This window comes from Sinocyclocheilus anshuiensis, unplaced genomic scaffold (assembly GCF_001515605.1).
Source record: "Sinocyclocheilus anshuiensis isolate Anshui unplaced genomic scaffold, SAMN03320099.WGS_v1.1 scaffold952, whole genome shotgun sequence".
NCBI lineage: Eukaryota > Metazoa > Chordata > Actinopteri > Cypriniformes > Cyprinidae > Sinocyclocheilus > Sinocyclocheilus anshuiensis.
The window spans coordinates 284,347-303,177 of NW_015552656.1; the positions used below are offsets into that span (position 1 = coordinate 284,347).

The 18,831-nt window shown below is 35.5% G+C and overlaps 1 protein-coding gene across 2 annotated transcripts in view; it reads right to left on the reverse strand.

Moving 5' to 3' along the window:
- The window catches only part of LOC107667260 (protein LAP2-like), a 100,088-nt gene that overhangs the window by 35,417 nt on the left and 45,840 nt on the right, over window positions 1-18,831 (reverse strand). For both annotated transcript variants that reach the window (XM_016458886.1, XM_016458885.1), the window contains exons 2-8: window positions 14,109-14,316; window positions 11,162-11,279; window positions 8,363-8,441; window positions 8,195-8,284; window positions 7,236-7,292; window positions 2,758-2,821; window positions 2,439-2,513 (exon numbers count right to left, since the gene is read on the reverse strand). In XM_016458886.1, the coding sequence (XP_016314372.1) occupies window positions 2,439-2,513; window positions 2,758-2,821; window positions 7,236-7,292; window positions 8,195-8,284; window positions 8,363-8,441; window positions 11,162-11,279; window positions 14,109-14,297 (672 nt within the window). In that variant the 5' untranslated portion in view covers window positions 14,298-14,316. The remainder of the gene's footprint in view (window positions 1-2,438; window positions 2,514-2,757; window positions 2,822-7,235; window positions 7,293-8,194; window positions 8,285-8,362; window positions 8,442-11,161; window positions 11,280-14,108; window positions 14,317-18,831) is intronic.

An 18,831-nucleotide genomic window follows, 5' to 3' on the forward strand; every position in this document is an offset into this window, starting at 1 on the left:
ATCTATGCTAAGCTACAGCTAAAAGTGCTACCGCCAGACCTGGAGATCGGCTGAATGGATACGAAAACGGTAAAACTCAACTGTTTAACTCTAGGGGAGTTGGAAAATGAGCCTATTTTCAAAAATAGTGGAGTGTTCCTTTAATGTATCGTCGGGAGACACGGGTATTCATTTTGTGTTGCCTGATATATTTTTTTGACTCTCAAGCGCCGGTAGACATTGACTTGCATTTTATGAATCACCTGCTAAAAATCTTCTTTACTGTTCTACTGAAGATTAAAAGTCACCTACATCTTGGATGGCTTAAAGGGATAGATAGTTCACCCAAAAATTACAATTCTGTCATTAATTACTCACCCTCATGTCGTTCCAAACACGTAAGACCTCTGTTCATCTTCGGAAGACAAATTGAGATATTTTTGATGGAATCTGAGAGCTCTCTGACCCTGCATAGACAGCAAGGATCCTTACACGATCAAGGTCCAGAAACATAGCAAGGAGATCGGTAAAATAATCCATGTGACATCAGGGGTTCAACCGTAATATTATGAAGCTACAAGATTACTTTTTGTGCACAAAAGAAAACAAAAATCACGACTTCATTCAACAATTCGTCTCCGCCACGTCACCCTGGTGCCATTTTGGAGAGTATCCCCTTGCTGTCTATGGAGGGTCAGAGAGCTCTCAGATTCCATCAAAAATATCTTAATTTGGGTTCCGAAGATGAACGAAGGTCTTACGGGTTTGGAACGACATGAGGGTGAGTAATTAATGACAGAATTTTCATTTTTGGGTGAACTATCCCTTTAAGGGAGCATGAGTAATACTGCACAGGACACAGGAATCTTGAACTTCAGATGCAATTGGGTGATGACCAATTAGAAGCGATCTTCCTAAACTGCAATCAGCACCCGTGTGTGACTTTGTGACAAACCCTGCTGTTGATTAATCACAGCGAGCGAGAGCCGCTCTCCTGGGTAGGGCATAAGAAACTTAATCAAAAGCACTAATAACGAGAGAAAAATTGAATTCTGCACAAAGAGAGAAACATATGTTGTGCAAGGACATGACAGGTCTCTGTGGTCAGACAGGGAAGGAGGTCAGGGTGCCGCCCTGATATCCGGGCCATTTGGAGGTCAGTTTTAGCAGACGTGTTCAAAAGGATGTTCTGAAAACTCCTAATCCGAATCCTGCCAGCGAGGCCCACAATTACTGTCAGTCCGCTCTCAGCGGCAAGCTAATGCCTTAATTATGATCTATTTAAAAGGAGCTGGCAGTCTGAGGAGAACTTCAGGGATCCTGAAGAAATGTTAAGGAAGTAGATTTTCAGCTGTTATGGATGTCTGTTTGTCTTAATTCCATTATTTAATGTACCTGTAACAGCAGCTACAGTAGAAAAATCTAATTTCTCATTCCTGAAACACCAGCAGAAAAATATTCTGTGTAAAACTTTCATAAAACCATTTAGCCTCATGCGACAAATGCAAGCATTCCACGTTAAACTTCAATTAAACAAACAATTTACATAGGAAAGATTATACAAATGATTAACATAGAAATTATTTATTCTTATGTTACAAGATTAGTGTAGAAATTAGCTCAATTTAGCATTTTACTTGAAAACTAAAATTTTCATAAGAATGCTTTAATGAATGATTTACATTTAGAAATGTGTTGTTTTACCAAAATAACAAATCATAAAACATGAGCAAAACAAGTTACATAAATAATTTGTAAAGCCATTTTTTGTTGCAAAACGTTGCAAGTAATAATGATTTTATGGTGATTTTTAATGTACAAAAAGTTAGCTGGATTTCAAGTTCAACACAAACAACATTTTTGTATAAATAGTATATCGAACGGTTAGCTCAGTTTAACTTTTAACATGTGAAACATGAAAGAAACAATTTGCGCAATAATGGTTTATTGACAATTGTTAAACTTAATCAATTCACATGAATGCAACAATTTTTATAAGAATTGTTTCATTAATTATTTCCATTTAGAAAGTGATTATAGTGATTTATATTGTATGAAAATTATCCTCATCTAGAATTTTAGATTAAAAATAAATGCAATTTACCGCAAAATTGCTCCGTTTAGCATAAATAATAACATTCATAAGAACGGTTTAACAAACTATTTATACAGATATTAACTCAGTTTAGCATTTTACATAATTATGAATACAACATTTATGCAGAAATTTAGAAAGTACAGTAAAGTTGCACACTTAACATGAACAAACATTTATGCTGGAATACTTTTTACAAATAATTTTTACCCAAAAATGTATTTCTTAACCGTTATACAGATTCAACTAATGTTTTACGAATGTGGTCAAAAGTTTGTAGAAAAAAATTTAAAATAATTATTTGTCATGGTGCACTTTTGCCTTTTTAAAATAAATAAGCACTAAGAATGAATGCAAGACTCACCCCCGGTAAAAACGTCAGCTTATTTCCATCCATCCACAGCTCTCTGATTCCTCTAAGCTGCTCCAACACTTCAGGCTGGAGAGAAAGAAGGCAAAATTAAATTTCACATCCTCACTGAGAGGAAATCCGCCACTACTTCCAATGAATAGCATTAGAGGACAAAAATGCATATTAGGTGCAGTCTAACAGATAAAGACTCGATGAGCGCATCTGCATTCACTGCCGATACATCTGACACTTGGCTGCACTGAGAGCTGGAAGGTAAACGCAGGCTGCAGTAATGCATGTGACAGCTGAAAGACAGGCAGGTGCTACTCACCACTTCAGTGAACTCATTACTGCCCAGATCCAAGCGCTCCAGCTGTGTGAGCTTATGCATGCTCCTGCAGACACACACACACACACACACACACACAGTATTACTAACATTAACCACGGATTAAACACATTTAAGCTTTGTACATAAACACATCAGAGCATTCATTGTTTTGTTTTTTTTGTAGGAAAACGTCAGACAGGCTGGTCACAACCACAACTTTTCTTGTGCACAATGGCTCCCAGAGGCAAATAAACGGCACACAAAGACATTTATCGAACAAGTAGTTACTGCTAATCTACTTTTTTTTTGGCAGTTTTAGAGCAATGTTAGACTTCAATCCCCAGTTTCACATAAAACCAGAGCCAGTATATAAACTGAATAACTAAAAAAAACCAGTAACACTTTAGTATAGGGAACAATTCTCACTATTAACTAGTTGCTTATTTGCATGCCTATTATTAACATATCGACTGTTTATTAGTACTTATAAAGCACATATTCTGCATGACCATATTCTACATCCCTATAATCCTACACAATACCTAAACTTAACAACTACCTTACTAACTATTCATAAGCAGCAAATTAGGAGTTTATTAAGGCAAAAGTCGTAGTTAATGGTTTGTTAATAGCAAGAATTGAACCTCATAATAAAGTGACCAAAAAAAAAAACACCCAAATATATTCTCCAAGATCATGTTTATACCTAGAGGTCAAGCTATGGAGTTTAAAGATGTTCAGCAGCAATAAATTAATAGCAATAAAACATTAAGTCAATGCATTTTACCTCTACTGTAACTTTAACTCTTTCCCTGCCATTGACAAGTTATCTCGTTTTTTACAAGAAAACGCTTCCCTGCCAAAGACGAGTTTTTACGGCTTGGCTTTGGAGGTGTTGATGGAAGTGATTTACTGGATTTGTGCTTTGATAATCGTACTGAATATTATCCAGATGTAGTTTTTGATAAAAATTAAATTTTCTCACCTTTTTGCTCAAAATTATGCAGTTTTTATTAAATCTACCTATATTCAAGTGTTGATAAAAAAAGAATGCTTTAAGCTAGAATAAAACAATATGCGTATTGCATATTCAAATATTCATACAGCAAAATATACTGGAGGCCATCAAATTTGAGTAAAAATCATCAAAATCGCTGGCGGTGGCTGGCAACTTTTTTCAAAAATGCTGGCGGGGAAAATAATATAATATATATAATATAATATATTATAAATCAGTAAACACTGAACTGAACATTTTTGTGTTATTTTTAGAGATTTTAGAGAGAGAAGGGGAAATGGGAACAGGATTTGCAAATGACATTAGCTGAACTAATTTCTGCAATATTTTGCATGATATGGTCATTAAATCATTGTGCTTCAGGAAAATGTCATCCAGTCACATAGCATGATATGCCAGTGATGCAGAAAAGAAGTCTCTCTTTTTTTTTTTACTGCATACCCGCCAGCCAATCAGAATCCAGTATTCAGACAGACTGAATAATACATTTTATTGGACTACTATTGCAAGTGTGTATTTGTTAACTTCATATATTTTCCCAAAGGTGACTACTAAAAGACCACTATCAAAGATTATACTGTTACCTTGAATGCTTCACAAATCATGGGGTATCTAAATAGGCTTTATTCACAGAATGCTGAAAATCTGGCCTCAGACTTTGTGCATCTTTTCAATCTTTATAACACATTCTCCTGTTCCAATCTGCTTCTGCAATCTCAATATCTGCGTCAACCCTGAACTAACATCATCTACTCAGGTAGGTGTGTTTCAGGGCAGTGTGTGCTTTAAACTGCTGCTGACGTGGACCTGGACACAGAACAACAGCCTGCGGGCGTATCGTATCCGTGGAAATGCTTGAAGAGGAAATCAAATTCGAAATGATATATGGCTCTGGGAATTGTATTAACAAATGGTTATAAACCGAAGGCTTTTTTAGTAAAGTGAATTTTGTATTGAAAGGCAAACGGGTTGCTGGATTAGAGGATTGTAAGAGAGATTTATTCATCCCGGGTTGTGTGAAGAAGCATGCAACCAGTCAGTCAGTCAGCCGGCCAAAAAACTCACTGACCCCCAGAGTGCGGAGCAATCCACAGCTCATTAGAAACACAGACACACACATCATGAGAACCAACCACACAACGTACATCTGAGAGGACTGCTGAAACAGCACAGGGCTAACAATCAGAGTGACAAAGTTATCAGAGCACAGCCCAATAATGGTAAATGAGTAAGCAACGCATGTGACTGACAGCTTTCCGTCTGCATTTGATCACAGAATACTTGCATCTTCCTGCTATGCTTCCTGAAATAGTCCACGTATGTCACTTGAATGTAAAGGAATTCGCTGCACTGACCAAAAGAAACCTACTCGGTTTGAAAGTGACTTATGTGTGAGCTGTGCTTCATATATCACTGCACTATTGACAATGCATATTTTTTACCGATGTGACAAGAATTTTTGATCACTTAGAAACATTTCTTAGCACACCTCTTCCTAATGAGCAAGATAATTTAAGGTATCATTCATAATAGTAGTTCTGTCAAACGATTAATCATGATTAATCGCATCCAAAATAAAAGTTTTTGTTTACATAATATATGAGTGTGTACTGTGTATATTTATTATGTATATATAAACACACACATATACAGTATATATTTTGAAATTTTTTACAAACGTTACAAACATTTTTCTTAAATATATACATGCATAGGTTTGGATTTTGGATGCGATTAATCGCGATTAATCGTTTGACAGCACTACATAATAAATTATGCTTAAAGGGGTCATATGATGCGATTTCAAGTTTTCCTTTCTCTTTGGAGTGTTACAAGCTCTTGGTGCATAAAGAAGATCTGTAAAGTTGCAAAGACTAAAGTCTCAAATCCAAAGAGATATTCTTTATAAAAATTAAGAGTCAAACACGCCTACCTAAAACGGCTCGTTCTAACACGCCCCCACATATCTACCTCATTATGTGGGAAGATTTGCATAACGCCGCCCTCCGATCACAAATGCAGACATGGTTCCATGTTTACAATCCGTTATAATGTTATCCGTTATGTTATAATCCGTAATTATATCCCCACTGGATGCAACAAATGCCTCGTTTATAATGGGTTTTAATGTTTATGTCTCGTCGACAGGGCATCACAATGTGGTAAGGGGCGTAACATTTCTGTCACACGCTTGAGGTGTTCGGCCAATCACAACACACTGGATAGCTGGCCAATCAGAGCGCACCTCGCTTTTCAGAACGATGAGCTTTGTAAAAATCGACACGTTTCAGAAAGGCGGGGCATAGAGGAGAAACAATAATGTACATTATGTGGAAAATAATGTGTTTTTTGAACCTTAAACTGCATAAACACATTTCATTACACCAAATACAGAAAATAATGTTATTTTTAGCAACATCATATGACCCCTTTAACTTAGTAAACATGATTGGTAAACTCTCTTTTCTCTCATTTTATACACGATTAATAAGCTATTCAGTTTGTCTTTTGCCTTACAATGGAAAAAAATTAACAACTGATTTACAGCGCCATGGCCTTTTGGTTCATTCATGCGTTTTGCAACACAGACATTTTGCTCAAGTGGCTTTTGTTGAAAACCTTTAGTGCCGTAATGAGTTGTTTTGATCCTAGCGCACTTACAGTAACCCAACAAACACACCAGAGGCCTGTGTGTTTTGATTGGCCCATGTGTTGAACAATGGAGCAGAGGCTGGCACGGAGATGGTGTTTTTCTGTGGCTCTCACACACAAAACCAAAAAACGAGCCCTCATATGATGCAATATTGGCTACGGAGCCAGAAATTATTATAAAACCTGCCAAAGCATGTCACTTCAGAGCCTCTTACGTAAGGCTGAACAATATGATGCCACCGAGGGAGAGAAAGAGAGACGTTTGTCTGTATTTATAATGCGATAATCAGAAGGGGCGCAGCGGCACGGATCATCTTTTTAATATTTTAGTTGGGGATGCACCGATACCGATACTGCGCTCCTGTACTCGTACTCGTAAAAATGCCCCGATACCAAACAAGCATACACAACTTTATTTAAAGCAGAAGTGAAACTAGCAGACTGGGTGAAATGCGCTAGGCTGTAAGTGTCTCTCTCATTCTGCACCAATACAAACGTGTGCGCGCTGCGTATGTTTAGCTTGCTTTAAGGCCAACCAAAATAGAACGCGTGTACTCGTGTAATGTAAGTGTGGAAATAACTGAAGGTAATATCTGTTTGCTAAATGAAGCAAAATAACATGATTCATATTAATATTATTATTACTATTATTTTGTTTCTGTACCCAATATTTAAAAAAAATAACAAATGCTGTGAAAATACAGGTATCGGTGAGTACCAATAATGAAAGTATCGGTATCGGACTCGTTCTGAAAAAAGTGGTATCCCTAATTTTAGTAATTCAGATGAATCCCAGAGGGCCACTTACTTTGGCAACATCTTTAACTGGTTCTCCCGCAGCTCCAGAATCTGCAGTTTGGTTAGTCTGAGGAAACAGAGAGAGAGAAATATATAAATATAAATTATTTACAAACTGACAACAACTAAGATTAACAAATGGTGCAAAAATAAAATAAAATAAAAATATGTCAAAGGTGCCTGAATAGTATATTATTTCCACTGGAAATAATATTTAGTGAAATTTCAGTTCAAAATCGACAAGCTTGAGGTTTAAAATGCAACACAAACATTACATAATAATGATTTTAAAGATAATAAATGTAACAGCAAGATGGTAATGAACACTGACATGTTTTTCTACAATAAAGGTGCTAATTTAATGTCCCAATACTGGTCTATTGACAAACGCCACATGCTCTAAATATACTGTCCTCTTTTTCGTATTCAGTAGAATTATGCAAATTGTTGTCCTCGGGTGACCTTACGGCACAAAACAAGAACTGAGCCGCATGTTGCATGTTGCATGTTCATTTGAAGTCTATTTCAGGCTGTGTGTGCATGTTTATTATGTCAAAAGTACTGCTGCATGACCTTTCACAGGAACTGTACTGAACGCACAATTCCTGAGGTTTTAGATATGATACGAGCTCCAGGAAACATTATAAGGTGCTTTCCGAAGAAATTTCGCACGTGTTATTTTAATAGATTAACAGCTTGCATAAATCAAAAAGCTTGATGGATGTAAGTTAAACCTGCTTTGCGTGTGCTTGGAAAACAATTTCAGTCTCTGGGAGAAGAGTTTTGTCTGTGTTATATTTTAATGTAGTACATTGGCCAGTCTTGAATCTAGATGCTGTCTGATCTGAAACAGGAGCTTGGCTTATCTTGTTCTGTCTCTGTGTGTGTGTGTGAGCGTGTTTGTGTGTGTGTGTGTTTGTGTTTGTGTGAGCGTGTGCGTGTGTGTGAGCGTGTGTGCGTGTGTCTGACCTGCCGAAGCTGGCCGGCAGGAACTCTAGGAAGGCGTCGTTCAGGTAGAGCTGGGTCAGGCTGAGGAGCTGCGTGAAGCCCTCTGGGAGTCTGCGGAGACACGAGAGTGTTTTATTACATCACAGAGAGAACGCACACACCAGTCATCTCTGCTGGCTATGTACCTACTTCGATATAGGGTTCACACTCGCTTCTATGATGGCCAGGACTTTACAGTTCTTGATATTTTCAGGAAACTCCTGGATGCCTGAAATTTTAAAGAAACAAAAGCGATTCAATTATTAATTGCTTGTTTTATGTTTTCTCTCTTCTTTGTGCCTAGGGTTTAGGAAACACTTAAAATGAGTCAATACGACATTGGGTTCCATTAACATATTGACTAACTGCAGACAATTAATATACAAACACATTGTTCAATAATTTAACTCCCTCCTGGAAACTTACACCATTAAAAAAAAAAAAAAAAACATTTTCTTCTAATGATTTTTATGCTATAGTATTTCTAATTCTATTAGGAATTCTATTTACAGATCTCAACTATTATATCTTTGAGTCTATAAAATAAAATAAAATAAAATGAAATGATAAAATTAAATAAAGTGATGGTACTTTACTTACTACCTGTCAAAAATTTGGAATAATTAATAAATAAATTATTATTATTATTATTTTTGACAGGAGTTTCTCATGCTCACCAAGCCTGCATTTCCTTTTTTCTTTCAAAAAAAAACATAAAAACTTTAATATTGTGAAATATTATTACAATTTAAAATAACTTTTTAACCAATTTTCTATTGGAGTATATTTTAAAATGTAATTTATTCCTGTGAATCAAAGCTGAATTTTTTGCATTACTCCAGTTGTTAGTGTCACGTGATCCTTCAGAAATCATTCTAATATCTATATTTGCTGCTCAAAAAAGATTTCCAAATATCAATGTTGAAAACATTTGTGTATTCATGTTGTGTATTTTTTTTTTTGTGGAAACCATATAGTATAGTATTATAAGTACTTCTAAGCACTACAAGTATTATCTGGAATCAGAATTTGAATATGATAAAAATAAGCTGTAATTCATATGAGCCGTATTACTATTTTTGCCCTACTTAAAAACACACGATACAATGTCAAGTAATAACAGTTGAACAACTAGGTCTTTATCAAAATCGACCACTAAAGAAAACACCCAACACCTAACGCTGTTTATAGAAACAACACAAGCTCAAGCAGCATTAGAGCTAGACTGCTTACTTCCTGTCCTACTAACCGCATGAGCTGGAGTGTGACGTTAATGTTAAGACATCGTTCCTCCAGTGCACTCAGATGCAAACCAGCGCGCAGAGCAAACCACAGAACACACACACACACACACACACACACACACACACACATCTCTGAGAGCTCACATCCACCACACAAGGTGACCCACTGCTAAAAACAGACACATCACGTCAGGAAGGGAGTATCAATTAAAAGTCATGGAAACCTGCAAATGAACATCTTTGCAGAAGGGGTTTAGAGCAAATAAATGCTACAACCCATTTGACTTGTGTAAAACAGACTAGCTGACAGAAATAAAGAAAGGATGATGAGGAATGTGTCTTAATAATGTAAAGAGGGTAATTTGGTTTTCATGTTGTCTTTGATTGCTTTGGTTAATTTGATTTGCATCTTTCAACTAACAGTAAGGAGTGTGGTGTATACACTACCGCTCAAAGATTTGGGGTCAGTGAGATTTGTTATATATATATATATATTTTTTTTTTTTTAAGAAATTAATACTATTCAGCAAGGATGCAATAAACTTATCAAAACTGATGGTGAAGACTTTTATGTTACCAAACTTAAAAAAATGTAACTAATTCTATCCATCAAACGTTCATCATCATGGTTTCCACAAAAAAACATGAAGCAGCAATTTTTGAGCAGCAAATCAGCATTTCAGAATGATTTCTGAAGGATCAGAAACTTTTATTTTTAACATATTTAACAGGTAGTTTAGGTTAAGTATTTTATTATATTATATATATATTTATTATATATATTTCACAATAATACTTTTTATTTTTAATGAACTTTTAAAAACATATATAACCTGCTTGCAAATATTTTTTATTATTGTTATGTAGTCTCATTAACCCTTTTATCTACTGAATGATTTTGTTCTAAAATGTTTTGTTAGTTTTTTTTATATAAATAAATGTAAGCAATTCTCCAATTAAATTAAATGTGGCTCATGGAATGTTTTTTATTCATTTCTTTTTTTTTTAAACATCTGATATTCTGGTAAAGCAGAAATGGCATTTTGCTGAAGAAAAAAAAATTGCAGCTTCATTTGATGTGACAGCGTATTGCATGAAAACAATGTTTTGAATGAGACTTCCTGTGCTGGGCTGAGCTCGTCCCTGTCTGTCACTACTTTATCAGATCCTGCAACACACCAGTTGAAAGATGAAGTGATGTGTAAACAGATTTGAACATGTGTTTGTAGTGTTGCGGTCTTCACTCATGCTTCAGAACGGAATAAACTGTTTCCAGTGACAAACTTCAGATTGTCATCAGTGTACAGGATATCAAATCGAGTGGGAAATCCTACGGCTCTGTTCCAATCCACAGAACTGCGGTTTAGATAGGCAACTAGCTTCCATTTGTTTATTTGCATTATTTCTAGTGCTTATAACTAACCATACTGCACACAATTCTAAACCAATGAACGACACATGAAAATGTTTATTTACTAGGATTGGCAAGTGTGCAGACTGAAATTAATGGTGAATTTTGTATTTCAGCGTAAACTGAAATCCAAAGCGTGGAGCTGGCCGTGATGAGTTCAATTACAGCGGATAAGGGGTCATCGAGTCAGTGCAGATATCAGTGTGCCTCCGCTTCGGTTATGGGTCGTCCGATAGCGTAACTGGACTCCAAAAAGGAAAAAGAAAGAGGAGATGAATTGGCCGCTTTTCTTACTGTTCTTGCTGACGTCGAGCTCCCTGAGATTGATGAGGTTAGCGATGCCCGGTGGCAGCACCGTCAGGTCGTTGTCCGGTAGACTCAATCGGTAGAGCAACTGGCAGTTGAAAAGTTGCTGTAAAGAACAGGAAAATGAGACATTTGGGAAACATTCATGGAAATGCTAATGAGATTAAACTTCATATGAATATCTGATGAGCAGTTGGATTCATTTCAAATAGATTTTGCAGTAATTAGTCAATTTTAATAAAAATGGGGTTTTCGATGGACCTTCATGTGATCTAGTCCCAATGCACTTTACAGAAAATAACATGTCTGTGACACAAGGTCATTCATGATCAAGGACAAGAAAGACAAGGGTATAACAATCAGGCTTTTGTAAAACTTTCTAAATTCAACTAAATGTTGAAACGACAAGTAGAGAAAACCTGATCGCAAATACTTTGCTTGTAGACATTCATTGTAACCATTCTGGCTGAATGATATACAGAATATTCATCATATAGTTAGTATGATTTTGCTAACAATATAAATAAAGCAATACAGTGAATACTAGGGGTGGAACGGTTCTCGGTAAAAAAAGTCGAACCGCACTAGGACCGCAGTTCAACTTAAATCTGACAATGCATCTGTAATATGGTTTGTTATAAATAACAACATGTAAAACAAACAGGGTTCAGCCATAGACTGTAAAAAAAGATGGACGACGCACCTTCACACACTTTCAGAGGAAAAGTGAAGCCGCCACTGTCCCCATATTGCGCTGATTTGGGACCCGAGTCTGCACAGTAGAGTGCGAAGTGGAGCCGCGTCCCGCCCACACTCCCGCTGAGTCGATCGCAAGAACACGCCCCTGACTCATTTTAAATTAGCCTGACTGCTCCAATTTTTGTCTGCTGATTGCCGTATAAGAGGCTTGTGTTGAAATAAGGTAAATACAACTCCAATCTCTTCCTGAAGATCCCGAAAAAGTCCGTTGGCGCCTCAGTTCACTCAGAGAAGCTGTCAGTCATGACGTCACACTCCCGTTTTTATAGCATAATAAAACCAAACGTATTTAATAGGGATGTAACGATTAACCGCGAGCCGGTTGAAAATCAATTCAAATATGTGACGATTCAAATCGGTTGAGATGCTAAACAAATCGCGATTCATTGTTAACTAACATTAATTGATACAACTTTTGATTAATAATGTTTTAGTAAATGCTGGAATCAACGTTAACTAAGATTAATAAATGCTTAATAAAAGCCGTGAAAAGGTTTTTGCCCCCTTCCTCCCACGGCACTTCCTGTTTGTTGCTGCCGTGTGTTTTGAGTTTGAGCTCCGTCAAGTTAATTCTTTGTCGTCTAATTTTTTATACACAATCTGTATTGTTAAAAGCGCTATATAAATAAAGGTGACTTGACTTGACTTGACTTTAGACATAGTTTAGGTTAACTAATGTAGTTAACTAATGTAGGGCCCTATGAAATGTTTTATTTTTTCTCACCTTAATTAACTTAATTTATTAACATTTATTTTTACAATAGCCCTATGAAATGTTTTGCATTTACATTTTTCTGGTTACCAAATGAAGGCATAAAATAGTAATTTCATTTATCTTTTAATCAAATGAAAAGTAAACAAACTTTATTTTTTGTCAAACAATGTTACTATTAAAATTAAAACATAAAAGAAATATTGTGTGATTATTCCTTAACAAAATAAAGTTTTAATAATTTTAGTAATAGTAGTTATATGATATGATGATGGTTTCTCTCAAATGAAACGACTCTCAGAGCAGTTCTGGAGATGTTCATGTATTTATGTCCTCATTTAGAGAGACAGCAGACACTGAAATCACAGTGAGCGTCACACGAGCTTCAGTATGTGAAGTAAACAAAACTGTGCGTCTGCACCATTCATTCACACACGCAGAACATGATTTAATTCATATTTAAATATTATTTTTGCTGCTTAATATGTACAGATACTAGTCCATATCACGATTTGATTTAAGTGTAATGACCTACTTTTGATTAATTCATCCAAACTTTGAAAAATTCCATGAAATTCCGCATTATACAGTAAATTCAGTTTTTATGACTGGATTCCACGATTCTGTCCGCATTTTCCACATCGCGGAACTCACAGGGCCCTACTGATGTTAACAAATGGAACCTTATTGTAAAGTGTTACCAAAATATTACTGTAAATATTACTATTTATTAGTATGTTTTGTCATATTGGTGCATATAAATGAAGAAATTATTAAATTATATTTGTACCCATCTAGTGAAAGAAACTGAGCATTTAAATTCTTAGATTAAATGTTTTGAATCTTCTTACAACATTTTATAGAAGCACATTTCTGAAACGGAAAAAAGTAATTGTGGCTTCTTGACTTACAATTCTAACTTTATTTCTCGGAATAGCAAGTTTATGTTTCACAATTTGGAGTTCACAAACTGATTTTTTTTTTTCTCAGAACTGTGACTTATAATCATCATATAATTTAGCATATCTCAATTTTACCCTTTTTTTCTCAGAATTGTCAATTTTGTCAAAAACAATTCTGACGTTTTACTCTCAAAATAAGTTTATATCTTGCCATTTATAATTTCTTTCTCAGAATTGCAAGTTTATAACATAAAATTTCATAATATTGAAAAAAACTATATTACAGATTTTAAACCATTTCATTTTAAACCACTGAAAAAAATTTAAATACATTTATACAGTATGCCATAAAATGCAAAAATAGCCAAATTCACACGTCCCAGTCCTGCAGTGTAAGCAAATCTCTAGCTTGTAAACAGCATGGCAGTAACAAACAACACGTGCTCTGGAGGTGCTGCTTGCCAGCTAAAATAAAGTGCAGCGTTTCACCGTCTAAGCATTGAATTAACTTTTTGGAGACATGCAATGCAAGCGTGTTAGTGGTGCAAGAGTGCACTCGTACTTTGGGCAGCTCCTCGATCTGGTTGGCGTCGAGGTAGAGCTCCTCTAGGGTCTTCTCGAAGCTGAAGATCTCTTTGGGGACCTGCTCCAGGCTGCAATGTGAGTAGTCCAGCGAGGTGACGGGCTCCTCCTCGCCCCGAAGGCAGCGGCACGGCAGCAGCCGCACAAACAAACTCCGCTTGCTGCTCATCCTCACCACAGCTCAGGCACTAGAGAGGAGAAAGAGAACATGATCAGCACCTCAAGAACCTTAATAATTCATGGACAGGAACACTGCGATACAGGATAGTGGTCAAAACAGCTTGGTTTACAGCTAAGATGAACACGGTGGAATCCAGCTTTTTACGGTTCGTAATTGATCTTGAGTAGGTATTGTTGAAGTAGGTGTTGCTCATTTAAACACTTTTTAAAATAATTTTAAAGTAAAGTACTTTTATTATGATTATTTATTTATTGTCATTTTAGATTTTTTTTTTTCTTTTGGCAAACATGTCCTTTAAATGTAGTAATTTTAATGTCATATTTATTCATTTTTCTACAAAATATCTTCATGTTTCGACTAATGTCGCAAACTTTTTAAAGAAATCTTGAAAATAAATAAATAAAAATAAACACTGATTTAAACTAGTGTTATTACAGTTAACTAAAACTAAGTGTTTTCGTTACTTGAAATAAATGTTAACTAAATTCAAATAAAATATTTGAAAAAAAATGCTTATTAATGCTAGTTGCCAAGTCATCATTTACCATTTTAATTTAGTTTAATTTAATAAAATATAAATTATATATAATTTAATAAATAAAATTATAATATAATATAAATAAATATAAATACACACAAAAATACAGACATATAAAACCAAAGACTACTAAAAATGACACAAAAAAAAATATGACTAAAACTTTAAAATCAGAATGAAAGGAGAATATAAAAAACCTGATTCAAAATATTAATAAAAACTATATAGTATCTCAGTGACACTAAAACAACACAAACATAAACGACAAAATATGACGTGTGAAAACTCCATTTATGATACTGAATTCTGTTGTGAATATGTCGTAAAGCATTACTAGAATAAAAATTAAAATCTGCTATTTATCAACAAAGCTTTTTGTCCTATCTTTGGCAGTTTGAGAAATCACTGGCTAAAATTTATTTAGTCATTATTATTTTTTTTTTCAATGAACAAATTAATGTTTCCCCGACTAATTTTGTTGGCGAGATTAACACAGGTTTGGACATAAAAATACTGCTAATACAGCCGACAATTACCCATAATCTACAATAGCACTGAGAGGAGCACATTAACATTCATTAAAACCCATTTATATTCATGGCTGGCCTGAAAACAGCATCATTATACGATGTCCTTTCATTCTGTTGAAATGGAAAAAGGCCCTTGATACGGCATCAAAAAGGCCGGCCCAAGGTTTGCTCATGAATCGACACAAGAGCGGTTTTCACAGGCGCTGCTCTACAGTCATACAAACACAACAGCAACAACAATCACTGCTGTAGACACAATTCCTCTCTGGCCCGTCATGAAGAGCCCTTCAATCTGCATGTGCATGACAACAATGAAGCGCCAATGCTAATGCTATTTAGAAGCATGAGCGACGTTAAAATCTGCTGAGAAAACCATAAAAACAAGAACATTTGTTGCACAACCAGAGCCACGGGAATTCAGTTCTGCATCATTCACAGCACGTCAATGAAAGTTTACTTTAAAAGACAAGGTGAATTGTTGTTTAACAACCTATTAAACTTCCTGAATGTCACATGTTTTTTGTAGGGAAACGGGATATTCGATAAGAAAAATCAGTAGCTTGGAACATCATCTATTGAAATTGATTGACTCATGAACAGAGAGTGCTACATACCAGAATGTGGAGTATGAAAAACCAGAGATGGGTATCAGATCAGATGGTTTAGACTTTATAAGTCATTTATGCATTGGGTAGAAGCTTGTTTTCACTGGTTCTGGTTATCTGTATCTGTCCACATTATCTATCTATGGCATCAATACACCACAATCTGCACTTTCAGAGCTGTGTGTGAGCTGAAAGACCACCGAGCACAAAACCTTCACCACTGGGGCCGCAGAGAGCTAGAAGAGTCACTACTGGATCACATTCATAACGCCACCGACACTGTGTGTCCTGCTACCACTGCATGCCAAATAAATGCTGGTATTAGGCATGGGCTGGTATGAGATTTTGACGGTACGATAACCTTAAGCAAAAATATCACGGAATCACGGTATTGTCGTTACAGCTCTAAAATGTGTTATTTTTAAATGACTGGGTAAAAAAAACTAACTTTTTTCCGCTGAACACAATATATTTTGTTTTTGAGCAACATACAGAATATTAGGAACAGTAGAATTTGTTTATTTTTTTCTTTGATTTGTTTCCTAAAAAGAAGAAAAATAAAGACTAACATCTTTATTTAACCTAAATCTGTAACTACAGTTATCTAATTTTAGTTATATAATTCATATACATATCATTTCATATCGTTTAGTTATATAATTTCATATACATAATTTGATTTAATAATAACCCAATTTGAAGCAAAAACAGAATGTTCTGTTCTGACTAGCTTTGTGAAATTATACTACATGCCTGAAAGAAGCAAACAGCAGAAGCTCTGAATGAGACGCAGATTCTCTCTCTGACAGCAGGAGGCGCTCATGGAACACCAGATACAGTCTTTCCTTGGTTACCGCCGTAAACAAAGCAGCACTGTGCTGAAACACTGCTTTAATATGAACTATACAGAGACGAGATTAAAAGAAAATACCACGTAAACTTTTCTGAAGACAGACAGTTCCCCTCAGAAACACATTCATATAAACCCCCAAATCAATATTGAGGATTTTCTTCCAATAGTTTGTGCATCATGAACAGTGAGTGATCTGCCTGCTACAGTATTTTTCTCCGCGCGTCTCTGGCCTGTGTTAACGAGCGATTACAGACTTCGTATTTTCACATAAATGACATTTTGGAAAACGATTGCATTGCAACGCAGTTTGTGCAAGTCCAGAACAGAGACGAGTTGCTTGCAATAAGACAAAAAACGGCCAGTTGCCGATCGCGCAAGTTCCAGGGAAAGCTCCTTAAGTTCGTCCATCCTACACACACACGTGACTGACCGCTCGCTCGCACCAACAGGAGGAGGGTCATGTTACTCTCTACACTGCACTCAACCTGAGAGATTCCTACACTTTCAGTCTTTGAGGAGACATGAAAAACAGCGCATACCGCAGGAACGGTATAACGGAAAATATTAGCGGTTTTGAATTATTTAAATATATAACATTATTATTAGTATTATTAGAATAATATTGTCATATTATTATTAATATAATTCAATAATTAAATTATAACATTTAATAATAATAACTAATATTTTAATAATTATATTAACATTGTTGCTATAATTATTTTAACAAATAATGCATTATTGTATAGTTATTATTAATAATATTAACAATGCTCATTTAGTTATATTGAAAACAGTAAGTAAACATTTTCAATAAGCTTCTTTTATTACATGACAATCTTATGTAGCTTAAATTAGACAACCAAAAAAATAATGTTTAGTAAATTACAAAAATAATGAATTATTATTATCAATATAACATTATTTTTTATATTATTATTATTTAATTATTTAATTATAAGACATTTATTAAAAAAGTAAAAATAATAACTTTAGTAATAACCAATTCATTATTATAACAAATAAAATGTATTATTGTATACAGCTATTATTACTATTAATGCTACTATTATTACTATTATTAATAGAGCCGACCGATATATCGTTTTGCCAATATTATCGGTCGATATAAACATTTTTTTACAGAACATATAACGCAGATAAAATGCTTAAAATTGTGTAATTACTTAGTTTGTCCAGCAGAGCACGCTCCATTGTTTGCTACTGGTGACCTGGATGAAACGCTTTAAAGCTTAAGTCTATGGAAAACCATTAAAACTTTGAACGGCCATATCTCCATAACGGCGCAGCGAATCCGCACCAAATTCGGGAGATGCCTTCAGCTCGAGGAACCCTCTCGAACGCGAATCGAGTGTACGTCTAGAGGCCCGCTTTCGAATGAGACCACCCCCGCGTCGATAGCCCCCGGGGTCCGGGAGTTACGGGTGGTTAAATTCGCGGTCCGGCGCCGACCGATCAAGCGATCCCTGGGGCTACCGACACGCGGAGGGTGGCGTTCGAGAGGGTTCCTCGAGCTGAAGGGATCCCCCGAATTTGGTGGAGATCCGCCGGCGCATTCGCGAGATTTCACATGAAATTCCGCCATGATTCCAGTTCCAAGGGAACGTACACGTAACATTCAAAGGGCATTAAAGTGCGGGAGACGTGAATTTATATTGTATTTATTTACAGAGGTATATTATGTCACACACTTCTCTAGTAAGTTTTGTCTGTGTGTGAAGACAGTAGCTCAAATCCGTGAATGAATGATCCGAAGTGAAAAACTTCAAAGGAATAAAGTTGAATGGAATTGAATTGAATTAAAGTTGAATAAACTTCAACTTTACTGTTCAGTGCACTGATGTCAGACTCATTTTTGATAATAAAGTTTGTTAAATTGTTAAATGCCGTGCCTCCATTACGTATCTTTGTCACGTCATTATAAGTGTTTGATCACCACATTTGAGTGATCATTGCAAAAAATCTGTTTATGTAT